The sequence below is a fragment of the Schistocerca gregaria genome, chromosome 2 (assembly GCF_023897955.1).
Source record: "Schistocerca gregaria isolate iqSchGreg1 chromosome 2, iqSchGreg1.2, whole genome shotgun sequence".
Taxonomy (NCBI): Eukaryota; Metazoa; Arthropoda; class Insecta; order Orthoptera; family Acrididae; genus Schistocerca; species Schistocerca gregaria.
This window is the reverse complement of record NC_064921.1, coordinates 732,792,353-732,812,660: the sequence shown is the minus strand read 5'-3', so window position 1 is coordinate 732,812,660 and position 20,308 is coordinate 732,792,353. Positions and strand designations below refer to the sequence as shown.

The window sequence follows — 20,308 nt, the reverse complement described above, 5'->3', positions numbered from 1 at the left end:
CAGGGATTCCATGCGACGGAGGGTGGATGCATGCATCCTCGCTAACGGAGGACATTTTGAACATTTCCTGTAACAAAGTGTTTGAAGTCACGCTGGTACGTTCTGTTGCTGTGTTTCCATTTCATGATTCATGTGATTTGAAGAGAAGTAATAAAATGAGCTCTAACATGGAAAGAAAGCGTTTCCGGACCTATGTCCACATAACATATTTTCTTTCTTTGTGTGCGAGGAATGTTTCCCGAAAATTTGGCCCGTACCTTCTTGTAACTCCCTGTATAGCGCAGAGCTTGTTTGACTTGTGCGCCATGCGTGTTGAGTCGGATGGTGCTGAGAAGTGGGTCTGTCCTTGTTGTCGTGTTCGGCGCACATGTACCCACCCGCCTGTACACGCTACTCCTCGCTTCCGGCGCATCAGCCGATCTCGCCCTCATCTCGGCATCGGTGCGCCGCCCCAGGCGGCCATGTTAATGACGGCGCGTGTTGTCGCGGCACCGTGTGAATGCATTACCGTAATGGTCCCGGCGCGCTGCGCCGCTACCCGTGGAACGGCGGCTGCTTGTTTCTGTTTGAGAGTCGCTCCGTTATCAGCCGTCGTCGTGGCAACGTGTCCGAATTGCCGCGCCTGTGTACTCATCCGCAGCTGCGGCGGCGCCGTGCCAGTTGCTCTGCCTGCGCGTGAGGCACGTGCCGTTCTAGGAGGTGCCGTTTTTTGCTAGACGCGGTACGGTGGAAGAGCGGTGGATTTCGCCGCGTGGAGTGCCGTCAGTGTCTGTCATGATCTGTTTCCAGTGTCCGGGCGGATCTGGCAAGTGAGATGCTTTCTCCTTTCTTTTTGTTCCAGACTTTTTATAGTTTCTCGGTGCTTTCTTTCCTCTTCGGACCAGTTCCCGTTGCTTTATGCTTTCAGATTATTATTTCTGGAGTTGCTCGCAACATTCACTGTTAACACTTGCGTCATGACAGGTGAAATAATTAGGCAGTAGTAACTACGGAAGAGACTTATATATGTACATTGAGGTGACAAAAGTCATGGGACACATCGCCTGATATCGTGTCGGACCTGCTTTTGCCCGGCTTAGTGCAACAATTCGACGTGGCATGGAATCTGCAAGTCGTTGGAAATCTCCTGCAGAAACATGGAGCCATACTGCCTCTATAGCTGTCCATAAAAGTGAAAGTGTTCCCGGTGCAGGATTCTCGATTATGCCCCATAAATGTTTAATGGTATTCATGTCGGACGAGCCGGGTGGCGCAATCATTCGCTCGAACTGTCGAGACTGTTCTTCAAACCAACTACGAACATTTGTTGCATGGCGACGTGGTGCATTGTCATCCATCGTTGTTTGGGAACATGAAGTCCATGAATGGCTGAAATGGTCACCAAGTAACCGAACATAACCATTTCCACTAGGTAATCGGTTCATTCGCGCCAGAGAACCCAGCCCATCCCATGTAAACAAGAGTCCACACGATTATAGACCCATCACCATCTCACACTCTGCCATGTTCACAACTTGAGTCCATGGCTCCGTGGGGTCTGTACCACACTCGAACCTCACCATCAGCTCTTACCGACTGAAATCGGGACTCATCTGACCAGACCATGGCTGTCCAGTCGTCTAGGGTCCTACCGATGCGGTCAGCAGCCAGTAGAGGCCCTGCAGGCGCTGTCGTGCTGTCAGCAAAGGTACTCGCATCGGTCATCTGCTGCAGTAGTCCATTAACGCCAAATTTCGTCGTACTGTCCCAACGGATACGTTCTCCGTACGTCCCACATTGATATCTGTTGTTATTTTACGAAGTGTTGCGTGTCTGTTTGCACTGACAACTTTTGCAAACGCCGCTGCTCTCGGTCGTTAAGTGCAGGTGATCGGCCGCTGCGTTCTCCGTGGTGAGAGTTAATATCTGAAATTTGGTATTCCCGGAATGTCCCATTCCGCGTTCAAAATTTGTTAATTCCCGTAGTGCGGCAACGATCACGTCGGACATCTTTTTGATGAATCACCTGACTACAAACGACGGCTTTGCCAATGCACTACCCTTTTTATATCTTGTGTAAGCGATACTACCGCCATCTACTTATGTGCATGTCGCTATCCCGTGACTCTTTTTCACCTGAGTGTGTACACCTCGTCAGGTATACGTGGAGTCAAAAGGGTATAAACTGTGATTATTACGTTACCACAAGAGTAGGGTCCGTCAGAGCGGAGAGGAAAATTTATAAAATCTTCATAATTATTCGAACAGGAACACTCTCTTCATGCGATGGTTGTGTGTTACATTAATGAATGATGAAGCTGAAATACTTCTACAGAGTTCGAGACTTCAAGAGCATAGACGAAAATCTGAATCCATCCGGGAATTCAGACTGAAGACAATTTAAGGTATGACTTTCCTCTCTAAAGCGGAGTGTACGCTGATTTGAAACTTCCTGTCAGACGAAAATTATACCGAACGCGGAATTGAACATGGGTCCGTTGCCGACTGAGCTATCCAAGCACGGCTCACGGCCCGCTTTCAAGGCTCCACTTTTATCTGTTCTGTCGGTAGACCATTTATCGCCAAAATCAAAGATCGCATTTTCGAATACTAGTCCGGCACACAATTTTAATCCGGCAGGAAATAATAAAGGACAAAAATGTGTCTGTACCGAGTACGTTAGTTCATTGTTTTAGATTCTGGAGGAGGGAGTTAAAACGCTGACTCAGTCATTCTGATTGTATGTTCCCATTGTTTTTCCCCTAAAAACATGGTTCAAATGGCTCTGAGCACTATGGAACTTCACATCTTAGGTCATCATTCCCCTACAACTTAGAACTACTTAAACCTAACCAACCTAAGGACATTACACACATCCATGCGTGAGGCAGGATTTGAACCTGCGACCGCAGTAGTCCCGCCGTTCCGGACTGAAGCACCTAGAACCGCACGGCCACCGCGGCCGGCTGTGCTTTCCCCTAAAACGTTAGGCCGTAGTTGGAATCTTTCTGTTCCCATGTCCACATCCCATTCCTCCCATTTGACATGGTGCTTCGTGTTTACCAGGGTTACCTTCCAAAAGCGGCGAAACCACGCACCGCGTAATGCATTCGTTCTTTATCGTCTCCGATATCGCTTGTCGGTTTCAGGGTCTAATATAATTTTCCATGTGAGATATCTTGCATAGTGTACGATCACGGTACCGCGTGAAGAACCGAGGAGACGCCAGTACCAGTCGCAGGGAGCGTAAGAAAATCTGAGGATGGCTTTAACGTAGGCCGAAATGGGTAGTAATGAACAATTTTTATTGCGATCTCCACTGTTGTTTTAATCAAATTTCTCAACCTGTTTTGCCACTATGGTGCATATATTCGTTTTTCCACTTCAGTCCTGTCACGTGTGGGCCAGAATTCAATCTATTCGCTTTCAGTGTAGGTTCTTCCTTTCTAGGTTCACTTCGTCCCCATTTTGTTTAGTTTCTTCATCTTTGTTTGTCTACATGTCTCCCGCAGTCCGGTCGCTCCACTTTTGGCATGACCGCTATCCTAAGGCAACTGTTTTTAGCTAATTAACTGTACGATCGCGAAAGCCCCATGATCGTAACAGCTCTGCATCAGTTCATTACTATCCCAATAAATCGCCTAATACTCTTTCGACAGTGAGTGCTAGGGCCATAGATAGCTCTCTTGTTTATTATAGTGAACCATTTTTATCGTACCTTTATTCATACCACCACCACCACCACCACAACCAAAACCACTACGACTGCGGGTGCTGAAAGGCGTCGTGAACACAAAAGCTTTATAAAAAAGTAAAAATATTAGATAAATACGGAATTTTCCGGATTATTTGTACCAAAACCGTTTTTTTTAAATAGGTATTTGGCTGTTGTTTAATTTTATTCACCAATATTAAGATTCTAAGATTTCTTCTTTTTCACTTCCTGTTTTATCCGGCGTTATTGCATTTCTGCGATTCCCATTCATGTGCACAGTCTTCATCCTCAAGTTTGACGCTTTCAAGTTTAAATGATCCATCGAGGCAGTGTCACCAAAACGAAAAAATGAAACATTCGATCCACCTCTTAAAAAATAGCAACAGAGCTCCAGAAACTTAATGCTATGTGTGGTCATTCCGCTCTTACAAGAAAAAAAGAAAATCCAACCTCAGCCGAGATTGATTTTTCAATGACTTTGCACGAGGTTTTTGAATGAATTTGTACAATTTACTGTATTATTCGTGCTCACTTCATATGGTTTTCTTGAATAGCACATCCTCCACATGAAGTAAAGAGTCAAATATGGTCTTAATGGCAGCACGAACTATTGTGATCGCAAAAAAAGGTTTAATTGGTGTGAGAGATAGTCAAACTGGAGATAAGCGATTTGGGTTTATTGAAAATTGTGGATTCAGGAAAAGTCTTTTATTAGTCAAGATCGCAAGTGTAAGTTTTTTTTGGCAGTTTCGGCTATATTAATTAGTCATCTTCAGATCTGTAATACATAGAAAATTCCATTTAAGAAAATAATACTGTATAAAAAGGTAATATAAAAAAAATTAAGGCTTTCGTGGCCACCTGTTGACAAACTACTTGTTGGCTTCTGTCTCGGGTTCTTCCGCCGAGGTTTGTTTGATGATTTTTCTGACGTTTCGCCAGTACGAGTGGCTGGTTATGTTGGAAGTGACAGTAGCGTGTAAACTAAAGCTTTGGCATTGACATTGCCAGCCACTCGTGCTGGCGAAACGTGAGAAAAAGTCAGCAAACAAACGTCGGCCGAACAACCCCAGGCAGAAGTAGAAAGGCAGATTGTTGTGTATGTACTACGACAAAAGTTATTTGTTTAGTGTACGTCACCAGACACGGGACACAGCGTCATAATTTTGTTTAAGCTGTGTTGCTTATTACACAAGTTGATGGAACAAAGATGTAAAATTATCTGTAAGATGTGCTTAAATCATAACGATACATACTCAGTGCATAAATGACACATAGAAATAGAAGTTGAGACTACAATGCTTACCCAAGTTATAGAGATGTTTGCGTGCCATGTACTAAAAAAAAAAAGTGTGAATTCCTAAGGGACCAAACTACTGAGGTCATTGGTCCCTAGACATACACACTACTTGAATTAACTTACGCTACTAAAACAAACACACATACGCGCACACACACACACACACACACACACACACACACACACACACACACACCAGAGGGACAACTCTAATCTTCGGCAGGAGGGACTGCGCAATCTGTGGCATGGAGTCTCTAACCTCTATAATAACAGAATCAAATATTCTGCACATGTCCATAGTAAGAACAAAACTGACACGGTGTGTTACCGAAGAGACGTGACACCAGAACGAATGGATAATGTTGACTATGTTGTATGACAGTTTCGTGTTCACTGTGTAAGTCTATTACTAAGTTAGTTCTACAAGTGAAACTAAACATCATCGTTTGATCATGACATACGGAGTCTGTAAACGGGGGAATGTCTGTATCGTAGCAGGCAGAATACTAACTGATGCCAAGGCATACAAGAAAGAAAGTTCCTCCACCAGATGGCGCTATTGCTGGGTGTTGATCGTAGCAGAAACCACTGAACGATTGACAAACCAAAATAATTTGAGGTAATTTAAATGAATGGATAACATAAAAAGCAGTGGCTTATAATTACAAGGGAAGTAGCAGTAGCGTATAAACTATATTTGACGAAGTATAAATCATCATCTTTACAATCATAGAGAATTACAGAAAAATGTTAAGCGTAAAAATTGTCATGAAATCTGTAGTAAGTTGTCCCATAGTAAGAGTGTTCCAGAAGCCGTTAGGAAACGTGGTATGGCTTTTATCTTAGTATCTAAGAAACAGTGGGCAAAATAAATCTTCACTAAAAAAAACTCTTGCAACCGTGAGAAAGTTACTCTTATTTAATTGGTAATAAAGACTTGTAAGCAATGCCAGTCTACACAGCAATCAGTTAGCCTTACATATTGACAACATATAATCATAATTTACACTGGATGTAAAATGTTTTTATACGTAACATATATTAGATTGGGATTAACAGCACTATAAGAGAGCTCGTAAATTAGCCGTCAGTTTGATGTAAAATGCTGATGCAATTCGAAGTCCCTAAATACGCAAGTAGCATGTAGCCAGAATTCTAGAAGTGCAGAGACACGTAGTTAGGATATTTTCTATGTGTTACACATCTGAAGATGGCTGATTGTTATAGCAGCACCAGTCATCAATAACAAATTATACTTCGGATCATGACTAGTAAATGCTTTTTTTCTAAATCCACAACTTTCAAAAAGGTTTCGGTTTAGAGCCGTGGAATGTATTTTATTCTATATGCATTTCTTTCACGTACTTTCCACTTTTTTTCCGACGACGGCTGTTGACCCCACAGTTGCAGAGGTCAGCCGCTCTTTGTAATCTACTGTGGTCTGCAAAACTAATGCAACAGCCAGCGAGAAACGGCCTAACGACAGAAAAATTAGTAAGCTGTATGAATCTGTTTGCGATACGTACTCCAGCGAAAAGAATTTGTGGATTCCTGGGCTCCAAAGACGTTGATGTGGGCTCAAATACCACTCCAGCGCACAATTTTAACTTGTTACACATAATCGGGAAAGAAAATAGTTTCTTTTTTGTCATTTTGTGACCTATTAAACAGCAAAGCCATCTTGAACTCGAAGATTGGTTTTACTGGCGCAGTGCTTTGTAGGAGTGGTCGTATTGGAGTGGTATGTCCTTGCTTGCTCCAACCTTTGTACTGACAAATCCGGTCGGATATATCGGGATATACGTAGACTCCAGCTAATGGTGTAACCTGGCACTTTTTGCGTTAACAAATTACTGCCGTGGCTGAAAGAAAGATTGACAAAAAAGGAAATCCTACGGTCGACTCGAGATAGAACCCAGGATTTTGTGTGAATGGTGGCCTCGTTCTTACCCTCTCATCCATCGATCTGTAAACAAAGCATTGTTCAGTACTAATCGGGCGAAAACTGTGCATTACCCGTTGTTTCTTGTATTCTTTTACTGCCCAGAGGCTGATATTACCAAATAATATCGAGCGACTCTCCACATCACTCCGTTGTTTATCTGTACGCCGTTGTTTGCTACTTCACGGAGTTTTAGTCGAATTACTGAAAAATACGGCCGGCCGTAAAACGAAAATACGGCGCTGTTTGTTATAAGCCGAATGTGTTTCACCTCGTCCACGCCGGTATCTGCAGTGGGTTTTTACATTAATCATGTCGTGTCCTGTCCCGTCCGGCCGGAGCACGTAACGAGAGAAAACGGACTCCATCCATCCCCGCAGTGTATTTCAGTGCCGCTGGATGCCGTCCTAGGCACAGTGACAGCCGACAGCGCACGGACTGTAAAATTGATTGTGCGCCACGGCGGGTTTTGCTACCGGCTGTACTCACCTCGATCTGGAATCAGGTGACTGTTACTGTAAAAAAAACACTGCCAAGAGCTGGACGGAAAGCTGCAGGAACAATTCCGGAGCCAAGTGAAAAGACAGCGGCGAACTCAGTTACAGAATTCGTGGTGACGAAATAGGCGCTTCTTTTATTTATGTTCCAAGAGTATTCAGCAGTTTTTTTCCTTTCTCCTCCAATCTTGTTTTTGCCTTTTATCGAAATACTATGTAAACATGTTCAGCGAATCTTTTTTTTATGTATGAAGGTAGTATCTGCTTCCGAAAGAACAGATACCATTGATGACCGTGCAGCTTCTCTAGAATAAATGATAATTAAATCGACACCCTAGCTGCAAATAGGCGTTGATATACATCATTTGGGACATGTTGAAGATGTGCGCCCCGTTCAGGATTCGAACCCGGGATCTCCTGCTTACATGGCTGGCGCTCTGTCCATCTGAGCCACCGAGGGCACAGATGATAGTGCGCCAGCAGGGACGTAGCCCGTGCACGCTCCCCGTTTGAACCACATTTCCAACATGTCCACACCACTACAATCATACTGCGCCTAATAGATGTTTGCCCATCACATTCATTACTTTTATTATTTGTCTTCTAAGCCATGTTATATTCCGTTTTCACAGAAAGCAGGCTAAACCTACCGGTATTAGATGTGAGCTAGTTAAAGTGGCGCACAGCTGCTACTGTTGTAAATTTAGAGACTGTTTAGCAGTTTATGTTTTTTGTTAGATGTTGTCGAGAGTGGAGAACAGCGTATAATGAGCTTACTGAGTTTAACTTAGCAGCGGATTTCCCATAAGTCCTCTGAACCCACAAGCACATACCGGCGAGAGAGGCAGTTATCTCTCAAAACACGTTAGACATTTTCAGGGCATTTTCCCCAGATTATTTGTTGTAGGGCTACCTAGAAATTATCTCGAGATTTTTCTTTCTCGTAAAAGTGCGTATAATACGACAGTGAAAGACACATTAGGTACTTCATCACCATGCGATGTCTGAACAAAACTGCAAATTTCTGATTGTCCATGTTAGTTATAAATCTACCGCGTCCCCTCCCACCCTTCTCGTCGTTTCTATAAGCAGACGATGGTACCGTTCGAGCTCCGTGAACTATTTCTTGAAATATGATGGAAAAGTGACTACAAGTTTCGGTATCCGTTTAGAGAGAGGGGAGGGGAGAGAGAGAGAGAGAGAGAGAATTTTTAACTGTCGTACATGCCTTCCAGTTAAAATAGTATTTAAAGACCCAGAGGGAGATATTGATTCCGCAGACATACCAGTGTTCGTCGTACGTTAATAATGAGTACGAGTTATGCAGTGAAGTATTTCTTTTAAAATTGCTTCAACGATACAATTTCTCTGGGACGTAAGATTAAATTCGTCCTACACATGAAATAGAGCAAAGTATTTCTTCGCTGTGGTTGGTTTATGAAGGCACTGTGCAGCTGCTGACATGTAGTCACGCAGATTTGTGCTGAGACTTGGCGAATGCAGTTCATATATACTCCTCCGCTGTACTTCGAAACTTCTAAAGAGAGCTCTTGTTTATCATGTCTTTTTAGTAGCTGCGAAGGCTAGGTTCAAAGAAGGCTGTTATGTCGTTCTAACACAGGTATCCTGCCCAGAACACTCAGTGTCATCTTGTAACATCGTTAATGGAGGGGACAAGGGACTGATAAGAACTCTAACAATGTCCTTAATTAAGACTTTATTTTTAGTTACATATTAGCAAGCACAACGTAATCAATTTTATATTGGTCGTTAGATATTTCGTTCGCCACCAAAATTTTGCTTTGTATGTTATAAAGAAATAAAACTCAGCGATATGGTGCAGTTGATAAGACAGTGGTCGGTCATTCCGGAGGACGGCGTTTCAAATGTCCGTCGGACAATCCATATTTAGATTATGCATAATTTTCCTAAATCATTTAAAGGAAACGCCGGGATAGCTCCTGTGAAAAGGAAACGGACCATTTCCTTCCTCTTCTTTTGCCGATCTGACTTTGTGCCCGGACTCTAATGGTAACGTTTTGGAAGGGACGTTTGATATTCAGGAGACATTATGTGACTTACTGTTCCGCGGATTCAATCTGAAACGATTAATCGCGGACCAGGATTAATTCCCTGCTCTTGAACACTACCAGTCATTCTAAATATAGGGTCGCCAGCTTCGCTTTGACTCTACCTAGACAAGATTAAACTACGCAACTCTGAAGTCAGTCATTAAAAGCCCTGTGGCTATGTAATTACTTTCAGGAAGGGTACAGAGATCTGACTACTAAACTGGATTAAACTAAAGTGAACGCCACTTACAGCTCCTACGCAACATCCAACTAGCTTCTAACAACTTCCGCCGATAGTCTTCACATAACACAACAGAGTGGCAGTGCGATGTCAATAAAGAGAGAGCCTCAAAAAACGCAACGCTCATATTTACACGAAGACAAATTGAATTTACTTACTTAAATTAAGCCTCTCCAAGTCCGTTTCGTTCAACTTGCTCTGTTCCTGCACGGTGCCTACAGCGCTGTAGATACCAGCGCTCGGGTTGATGTCGTGTTCCCAGACTTCAGGAAGGCGTTTGACCCTGTCCCGCAGTACTGTTTACAAAAAGAAAAAAAACTTACCCAGTTACCCAGTATCGCATCAGATAGAACTCTACTCGTCGCTTTTAGCGAAACAAAATCGACAGGTGTGAAGGTAATTCCAGGTGTACTCATACATAGTGTATAGTGATCTAGTAGGAAATGTCGGATGCTCCGTAATGCTATTCTTAGGTGATGGGGTTGTCTACAAGAAGGTAGCAGCGCCAGAAGACTGTAGCGATTTGCAAAAGGACAACACTGGATTGATGAACGGTGCAAGCACTGGCAGTTGACGCTGAGTGTAAATATATGTAACATATTGCGCATGCGTAGGAAAGGAAATCCATTATTGTACGACTACACTATTCATGACAAACTGCTGGAAACTGTGTTTACCGTATAATATCTAGGAGTAACTATCCAGAGCGACCTTAATTCGAATGTCCACGCGAAACAAATAGTCGTAAAAGCAGATGCTACACTGAGATTCATAGCAAGGAAATGTAAGTCATCCACGAAAGAAGTGGTCGGCCGATTCTTGAGTATTGTTCATCAACCTGGTATCCTTGGCATGTAGGACTAATACGAGAGATAGAGAAGATCCAAAGAAGAACTGCGCGTTTCGTCACGGAATAGTTTTCTGTTGAAATTCCGAGAGAATACGTTCCGGCAATAGTCGGATAACATGTTACTTCCTTCCACATAGGTCTCACGATACGTACACAGTGAGAAAACTCGAGAAATTACAGGTAATACAGAGGCTTACGACAGTCATTCCTCCCACGCACCATTCGCGAGTGCAGCAGGGATGGATGGCTTGAGGAATGTTGATGTAGATGAAATACCACGGTCCAAGTAGCTACTAGCACACTCGTTTAAAACGGCGGCACTCGCCTACAAAATCGAAACAACTGAACTCGAAATACACCTCCCCCGCACAGGAAAGCACTCAGGAAATCTCTCAATTTTCCGTGTTGCCAGAAATGACTCGGTTGACCACGAAAGGTGAGCTTCATTTGTCATCTGAAGTACGCTACCTGCATTCCAAGAGGGCATACGACTTCTACACCCCACGAGGGCTGCCGTCAGAGTCCTCGATGCTGCGAGCCCCAAGTCGTTCCGCAAACTTAGGTAACATTTAAACGTTTCAGCTAATCAGAATCAGGAGTAGATAGTAGACGTTTTCACTGGTTATTTTCTGCACCCTGCTAACAGAGCTTCTGTGAAGTGTTGCTTTGTGGCATTAGTTTTAGAACTTTTTCCTGCAACGTGTGTTGGAAAAAAACTGTACATCATGGGAAATCACAAACAGCCATGTCGACTCCTGCCACAACCCGTTTAGGATGATTGGGGAAAGACCAGCTCATTATCTCCAGGCTGGAGAACACTACCTTCTCCCCGACACTGGCCCTGGCGGACACAACAGCCAACTGACGAGCGCACAGGCCGCGAAGTAGTACACTGAACGGATAGTGAAACAAGCCTATTGATAGCAAAACTGACTTATTCAACCGAAAAAGTGGCAATGTAGCAGTAATTTGTGAAGACCCTCAGAGCAACAGTCGCCTTGAACTGAGAGTTTTCGGCACTGAGAGAAGTTTGCCGCGCCACCTGGTCGCTCCACATCTGGTATCAGCGTGAAAACGGGGCACTGTTTGTTCGCAAATTGCCTGGCGGGGTGGGGCGCGGAGGCGGAAAATAGCGTCATCTCGGTCGCGTGACTTGGCCGCGTAATCTGTAGCCTCGCGATCGGCGGACTGGCGGCGTGTCTGCAGAGCGAACCATCGGTTTCCACGCCTCAGTGAGTGGTGTCGTGTTCCAAAACACCGGCGGTTACCATTTGGCTCCTGATAATCTGCGATTTGGCCATTTTCCTGCTTCTTCTTTCCGAATTTCGCCGCTTTGGTTACGGGACCGCTGCTTCGACCGCCATACCCCGATCCACATTGAGCCAAAACAGTCCCGCCGCTGAATTTCTTCAACCGAGCTCGTGCTTTGTATGTAGTGGCCTATGTTGGACGAAATCGTAAATGTTAACAGCAAAAAGTTTTCTAAGCATGTGCTGAACTATCCCTGAAGCGAACGACCTAAAGTTGTTTTTGAAGTGTCGCTTGTGTTGTCTCACCGAGCTTTCCGTAATCTTGTTTCCAGCGCATGCTCTACTGCTTCTTTGTTTCTCTATAATACTTGTTCTCTTTAGAAATGGGGGAGTCTACCGAAGACTGATGTGATAGTGGAAAACACAATTGTTTAGCAGTGTATTGTGGTTTTTGCGACAGAATACAAGCTTGACTCTTTAGCGAATAGATTCACTTCATGTCTATCTACAGCAAACTCCGCACGCCACCTAACGGTGAGTGGCGGAAGGTACTTCTGATACCACTAATTGATTCTCCCTTCCCTGTTTCACTCCCGAATGACGCGTGGGAAGAATAATTATCGGCAATCCTCTGTATTGGCTCTAGTGTCTCGAGTTTTCTCGTCTTGGTCATTTCACGAGATGCGTGTGGAAGGAAGTAATGCGTGTGCTACTGTTCCGGAAAGTGCACATTCGAAATTTTAGTAGTAAACCTCTTTGTGATTTACAATACCTCTCTTGTAGCGTCTGCCACTGGAGTTCTTTTTTTGAGCATCTCTGTATCGTGCTCATTCGGACTAAACGGTTTTGTGACGAAACGCACCGCTCGTTGGATCTTCTCTCTCTCTTCTATCAGATCTACCAGGTTACGGTTCCAGATTGATGAAGAATATTCAAGAGTCGGTGAAACAAGCGCCTTGTAAGCCACTTCGTGAATGAGTTATATTTCCTTAAGATTCTTCTTATGAATGGAGAACTTCGGTAAGAAGGGCATAGAGGACGAGCAAAATTATTCTAATGTACTCTTTTGCACGGTCGGAATTAAAAGGCCACAGGGGCGAGAACGGTTGTCTACTGAACCTTCCTCCGAAACGGAGCAATGTTTGAATTACGGTAAATATATAGTTTTCGTACAGTATATCGTGTAAATTTATTAATTTTTTTTAATTGAGCTATCAAACAGACTTATCTAGTGAATCACCGCGAATTTGAAACCAACATTCGAAAATGAGCGCTTTACTTGAGGAGCAGTAATCGAAAAGTTGGAAGCAGATTGCGCCCTGGTATTCGAGCTAAGTGCACGTGCAGAACAACTAAACACTGTGAGATCTTAGTTGTTCACCGGAGAAAGAAGAAGTGTAGAAATTTGCACACCGCCGCCTACTGTGGTTTCAGGGAGGAAGCTGTAGTGTAGGTCATTCAGCCAAGTATTGGGGGGGGGGGGGGGGATGCCTTTTCCTTCAAACTATATCGGAATTGCCCTGAAGTATTTTAAGGAAAACAGGGAACACGCAAATGACGGTGGCAGAGCAGTAATTTGGATTCTCCCGGTCCAAATACGAGTCCACCGTCTTAGCCCCTGCGCCGTATCAGCCAGCAGGCTGTGAGTAAAAGTCTCTTTTCGGTTTAGACGCTGAGTGTTTTTTGTAAACACTGCCATACGAAGTTCCCCGTACTGGAGAGAGGTCGGTCCATGTAGTGCGAAAGTGTATTCGACATAGGAACTACTCTGCTGCAACTTGCAGATTACGCATTGACAAGGTGAGCATCGAGGAGGAATGGTTCCGGGAATGGGGCCAGGGAGTGAGGAGCGCGCCTGTGTCGGCTGAATCAGCGTGCGGTTAGGCAAGTTGTCCTGCTGCGGCGTGTGTTGGCCTGCCTGGCTAACAGTACGGTAAGCAGCCGCAGCGGCCGCGTGTGCCGTTACGTCAGCTGCTGCAGGCTCCGCGCCGGCTGGCGCACGGTGTTCCGCGGCTCGACAGCGGCACTCTAGCTGAACGTCCTCTCCTTCCTCTTCCTGGACGTGGGCTGCTGTCGAAAGAGAACGATAGTGTCCAGCGTGGCAACCCTCTTCGAGAAACAAGAATTGCGTATAGTAAGCAGAATCGAAGGGTCACTACGTCGGAATGTTAAGCATGGCGTCCCATCTCAGAGTAATTATCCTTTTCGCTCTTAAACGTTGGGTGTATTCATTGCATACGACACGTTTGGCTGGGTTACCGCAAGGGACTGTTTCTGCCGTCTTATTGGACTCTCTCTCTCTCTCTCTCTCTCTCTCTCTCTCTCTCTCTCTCTCTCTCTCTCTCTCTCTCTCTCTTTAAATCGCGTCCTGCCAGTTGACAAATTTCGCTCGCGAGATTTGAAATGTATTGTTCAAAATGCATCTGTTTAAGTCTCTGACGACTATATAAAGACTGCATTGTACTGTTTTGTATTGGCGATGATAGTGATACAAAAGGCTGAGGGGTGGGCAGTGGGGGAACTAGGTAATAGCGGGTAACCTACTCCATTCCAATAGCACCAAAGGGTCCGGCGAGCTTAACACAATCATCCGACGGACGGATTGCCATGACAGTGTGACGTACCCTCACTCAGATGAATGTTTACTGTTCAGTCGGCGACGAGGTCTTTAGAGGCAGAGCACAAGGTGGCTTAAGGAAGGATGCGGAAGGAAATCGGCCGTATCCTTCTAAAGGAACCATCACGGCATTTGCCTTAAGCGACTTAGGTAAATCTCGCAAAACCTAAATCAGGATGGCCGGATCCGGATTTGAACCGTCTTCCTCCCGAATGCGTGTACAGTGTGCTGACCACTGTTAGAACACTCGATTATCGAGGGGAGAGATGCTCGGAAATTTAATGCGGAGTGCGCTGACAAAAGGTCTGGTTATCAGGAAGTCTCAGCCACGGATGATTATTGAAGATAATTGATATCGTTGCAAGGATTTCGACTCGCTGTATCTAGAACGCCACCACCTTAGCATACGTTAACGACCTCGGTTACGGGTACCCTTTTTAGCTGTTTGCCTCCTAGTTAGAATAGTACGTAACTCGTGCCATCATGGCATAGTTAATGACTTTACAGATGAAAATTTTGCATCGTTATGTGAGACAGTGCACTAAAAAGCATTCAGAAAATTGTTACTCCGGATTAAAAAATGTGTTCATAGCCGGAGTGAACAACAAGATAGCCATCGTTTTCACGGCGTACACTCTGTCAACGGTTCCGTCAAAATACGATTCGTGGAGTAACTTAAAGCTGAAGAGTCTCGTATTTTTTCGTGTTACACGAGTTTCTGGGAGCAATGCTTTTCTGTACCAAGGAAGATTTTCTGGCTGTGGTAACTCATTCTGTGCTCATGCGTGTTTCATTGTATGTTAATTCAGCAGTGCTTATTACGAAAGCTTATTTGGAGAGGCCATAGAGGGGTATTTGAATATGAAACTTCCTGGCAGATTAAAACAGAGTCCTGGACCGAGACTCGAACTCGGGACTTTTGCCTTTCGTGGGCAAGTGCTCTACCAACTGAGCTGCCAAAGCATGACTCACGCGCCGTCCCCACACCTTTACTTCTGCCAGTATCTCGTCTCATACCTTCCAAACTTTACAGAAGCTCTCCTGCGAATCTTGCATTACTAGCACTCCTGAAAGAAAGGATATTGTGGAGACATGGCTTAGCCACAGCCTGGGGGATGTTTCCATTGTATTTGAATAGTTCGGATTGTAAAACAATGCGCGTTAATGGTGGTAAATGAAGCTCGAACTCGTCATGTACATCGATTTAAGATGCCTTAAAGGTTCTAGATATTTAAATTGTTTTCACATACAGCATCCAGTCTACAGATGACTGACAGAAGCATTCACAATGAATATTTGAAAATACGTCTTGAACAGTGAGACGTTCGGTACGACTTACTTCTTGGAATGGTAACGGCAGGAGCCAGAGAAACGGTGTTCAGATCTTTTGTCGCAAGAAAGACACAACCGCCTGTAAATATTGTTTAATGAAATTAGAAGAAAAACAGTGATAAATTTCTCTGTTTATAACGAGCGGAATGAAACGGTGATTAAGAACCTAGATGTGTATTTGAGAAGAGAGGAGTGCATGTCTCTGTCCGTCCATCGTGATTTAGGTTTTCCGTGGTCTATCGTACGCAATTTTAGGGGTATGTAGGAGGGATTTCTAAGCCGACCATGGATGGTTCGTTCTGTTACACAGCGCTCCGGTTCTAAAAAATTCTATGCGCATGAGCTATTGTTTTTTTCCATTACGTCATACAACATGATTAAATCAAATGTAATACATCAGTTATTTATCGATGTATCATGATCGTTGTCAGTGTGGATTTGTCGAACGCGAATGTTCTGTTTCTTCTGTGTAAGAATAGCGAGGTCCATATGGCTTTCACCTACAATTGATATCTTAAGTAGTGATTTTTATTGCAGGACTCAGATCTAACGAAATTTGATTAGAAGATAACAACTGTATCGTGCAAAAAAGTCCTACCTACCTCGACTTTGGACGCAAAGTCTTTCGGCATAGTAACCGGAGAATAGAGGACATCCGAGGTCCTTTCTTCCATTAGAAGCAAAGCGTCAACTCTCAGCGAGTGAAGTGTCTCACGAATTATTAACTCGAGGAGGACGTTGCGGGGACAGGTAGCACAGTGGGTGTGGTGTCAAGTGATGTGCAGTGGAGTGCAGTGAAAGATGGGCTGCAGCCCCGTGAGCCTGGAGACGCTGCTGCCGCGCTGCCTGTGCGCGCTCAGCCCGGCCAAGATCCTGCTGCAGGGCGTGTCCGGCGCCGCCGGGGGACACCTCGAACGCCCAGGTACGTCTCTCTCTCTCTCTCTCTCTCTCTCTCTCTCTGCTCGCCGCTCGCTGCTTGTTGCCGCTGCACGGTCCACAAGCTGGCTTCACTGCTCGTAGATCACAGGCTGAACCGGCGGAGGACACTGGTGGAGACGGAAAGGGTTGCACCGTGAAGTGCGAGTCCAATATTCATCAAACTTTTATCATGCAACGGGCACTAAATGACTATTTCAGAACCGACGACCATCGGCAACGTCTGTATTGTGTGTGTGACCCCTGCAGGCACAAATGCACCTTTGGATTTCTGGTGGAATGGAAGCAACGGCCTCCGAATGTAATCTTGAGTAATTTATTACCGTACCCGAAGCAAATTATGTGTCAGTTTATGAAAATTCTTGACTGATGGTTAGTTTGGAAGTATACAGTGTGGTCAGAAACAGTCTGAAAAGCTTGTAAGGGTGTTGCAGGGTAGCTTTTGCTGAGAAATAATTTTTAAGAAAAAAATGGATATGTTGCGCCGTTTCCGAGTTAATTAGCATTGAATTCAGCTAATGAATCTGTTGAGCGCGCTAATTCAAGCTACCCACCAGAGACTGTGTCGCCGAACGTGTTCTTCGTTTCGGATTCCTAAACCCGAACAGGAGAACTGTAGAGAAATTGAACGTGCGACGGTAGTAAGGATCGAATTCGAGCCAAAGATTGAGCAGTACCGTGCGCTACCATCTACTTTATCGGAACAACTGACACTAATAGTATCTGGCGGACCGTTTGAATTTGCGCGTGCAGCGGACTGATTGGCTAATTTCAATACTAATTATCACGGAAAGGATGTAACATATCGTATTTTTTTTCTTACTAATTATTTCTCAGTACAACCTACCCTGCAACACCCTTACAAGCTTTTCAGGCTATTTCTGACCACACTGTACATTTTGTCATCGCGTATTACTCATACTCTCTGGGTGACATACCAAAGGACTGGGTAGGCTAGTGAAGGATCCGTTCATTCATCAAGGTGTTTTGCTGTGAATTGCATTGTGGGGTCTTTCATTCTCCTGCTAGAATATGTCATTTGCCATCCTAGGCATTAACAGTATTATAACAGGTGATCATTCGGCCGCCCTCTAATAAATATTATTCTTGTTCTCGCATGCAATAACTCCCCACTCCATGGTTCCAGCAGTTGGTGAGGTATGGGTTTTGAGAATCATTGCTTTCTGTGACCTTTCATCAGGTTGCCTAAGTTCACATTGGCCACAGACACAAATGACATTCTTCGCTGAACACCACAAATGCCAGTAAATGTCGCAGTTGACCCCAGCTCTATCCCTCGCAAGTCCCTGTTGTCCGTAGTATCGTGTCAGTGCTAAGCAGCGCGTACCAACTCGAGACCTCAACCCAGATTCTCGTAAACTTTTCCCGACGGTTCTTGGTGACACTCTGTCTGTAACCTCTGCCCAGATTTCAGTTATTTTCATCCATCTGTTCTCAGAGCTGGTGGAACAGTCATGTAACCATGTGGTGTAGTCCTCTTACTCTGCCAAGTTGTTGTCCTGAGTCTATTACGTCACCACTCGTTCTGCAGTTATGACACTACAGCTAACTATATGTACGATCTATCGATATTATCCGCCCATGCCACTCATGTCAATGATTCGCCTTCCTCAGTGTCCGAAACAGATGGTAGGCTGCATGTGAACATTCTCTGCACATGAAACATTCGAATCTCCACCTGGTAAGTTCCATTACCGTTAATAAACGCAGCAACCATCGTGTACTCACACCATTCTTCATCTGTATGAATGACCTTTTTCTTTCTTGAAAACGGAAAAATGATGATCGTAAAAGGATTAAATTTTGATCAGCACATCGTACAGGTTTGCAAGTATTGGAGTGTCGATTTTGTATCGTTTGGTCATGTGCGTTCAGGGTGTGTAACACATTTGATCAATGTAATACGGACATCCACATGATGCGGTATTGGTCTCCAGTAGACCATATCACTAACACACATGCAGGTACCCACGTAGAATCCATTGTATGTAGTAACGTGACAGAAGACCCGCCAGTTGTGTTCTTACACCCAATGAGAGCAAGGTAGTGAAAGCAAGGGATTTACACCTAGTTTTCGTCTAGTGGTTTTTTTTCCCTAACAGTGCGCAGTACGTAAGTTTATTGACCACGTGTTAATCCTTTGGATGTGCATTTGTTATTTGTGCGTGGTTGGTAGCTGAACGACAGGAGGTTATCTCATTGCTTTTCTGAGCGTTGATCTAACTCCATTCTCTTTTTCTTAAACATATTTTCCCGTTGCTCTACACAACAGAACCAACTTAGTTCTTGTTACGGCTTCGTAATTTTTCGTCGCCGCATACGTCTCTCTGTATTCAAGCCGCGTCATGATCAACTTGCAGAAATTTGTATTCCCGTCTTCTCGAGTATAGTTCTCGATTTCTAACCACTGCTTCTCCTCGTTAGTTTACTTGCAGCTCCTAACGAATGTCTTCAGAAGCTCGAGTTTTGGTTCAGACGTAACTTGGTTTGGACACGGAGAAAGTATTATACGCAAACACTTCATTAATTATGAGAAGCAGATAGCGAGCCTCCGGAAGAAATAAGGAGCGACATAAAACGACCCATGGCACAGAGGAGTCATGCTTTCTACATCATACAGCAAGCCTGGCCAATCAGCTCTCGGCGAGTTCGTGCTCTTTGGTCGCGGAGAATAAGAGGGAACAGCAACGCTGCAAGTGGACGCCGCGGGCGAATCACGGCAGCCGAGACTGATGCTATCAAACAAAATTTATCCTGTTGAAAATTAGCTTAAAGTTCATGAGATGTAACATTTCACGGAACTCGAGGCAGTTATTTGTGGACCAGACGTCAGTGATTACGTTTCAGTAACTGAAATATTACGTGAGGAGTCTTCATAGAGACTCCAGGACACTGCACGATTGTAGACTGATTTCAGCTTGCATGTCAGATAGCTCTCGCTGTTGGGTGCTGATGATGTTCCTCATTACTTCCAACTTGAGCTGATAGACGTGTATTGCAACGGCTTGTCAACAGTTTACCAAACGTTCATAAAATATTACCTCGACAGCAATATCTTCCACTACTAAGACAAGCTGCTGAAGTCATTTCAGTGTTTCCTTCAATACATGGGTGCTTGCTTTATCTTTCTGTCTGTTACGAAATTCTCAAAAGTTTCGCCAACGTTCGGGTTCAACAGATTTTAATCTATCTCCACGTGTTTGACAGCATCATGAACCATAGTTCTATGTATGTTAAATTTTCTAAAACCGACACGTCTATAAATTTATAAACATTAAAACTTTTTGTAATTCTGTTAACCGTATTATATATATATATATATACTTATAGTAAAGGTTGACCGGCCACTTGACCATCTTCTTCTTCTTCTTCTTCTTCTTCTTCTTCTTCTGTGCGAATGCACAAACAGTGCCCGAACTCTTACGGGAATCGGCAACGCGCCGCAAGTAATGAGTATATTGGGCGGGGCACTACGAATGTAGTGTGGGACAATACGTTGAGAATGTGGGTTTTAAGGGAGGCGTGCCAGAGATAAATCCCTGCAGTCGCGCTATCC

General features: G+C 44.3%; 1 protein-coding gene across 5 annotated transcripts in view; it reads left to right on the top strand.

Moving 5' to 3' along the window:
* The window catches only part of LOC126334869 (atypical protein kinase C), a 704,619-nt gene that overhangs the window by 111,425 nt on the left and 572,886 nt on the right, over nucleotides 1-20,308 (top strand). For 2 of the 5 annotated variants that reach the window (XM_049997563.1, XM_049997561.1), the window contains exon 2: nucleotides 16,333-16,717. The exons of 2 other annotated variants lie outside the window; for them this stretch is intronic. In XM_049997563.1, the coding sequence (XP_049853520.1) occupies nucleotides 16,597-16,717 (121 nt within the window). In that variant the 5' untranslated portion in view covers nucleotides 16,333-16,596. Of the gene's footprint in view, nucleotides 1-669; nucleotides 810-16,332; nucleotides 16,718-20,308 lie in introns of those variants that run through there. One more of the 5 variants, XM_049997562.1, reaches the window with a different exon arrangement.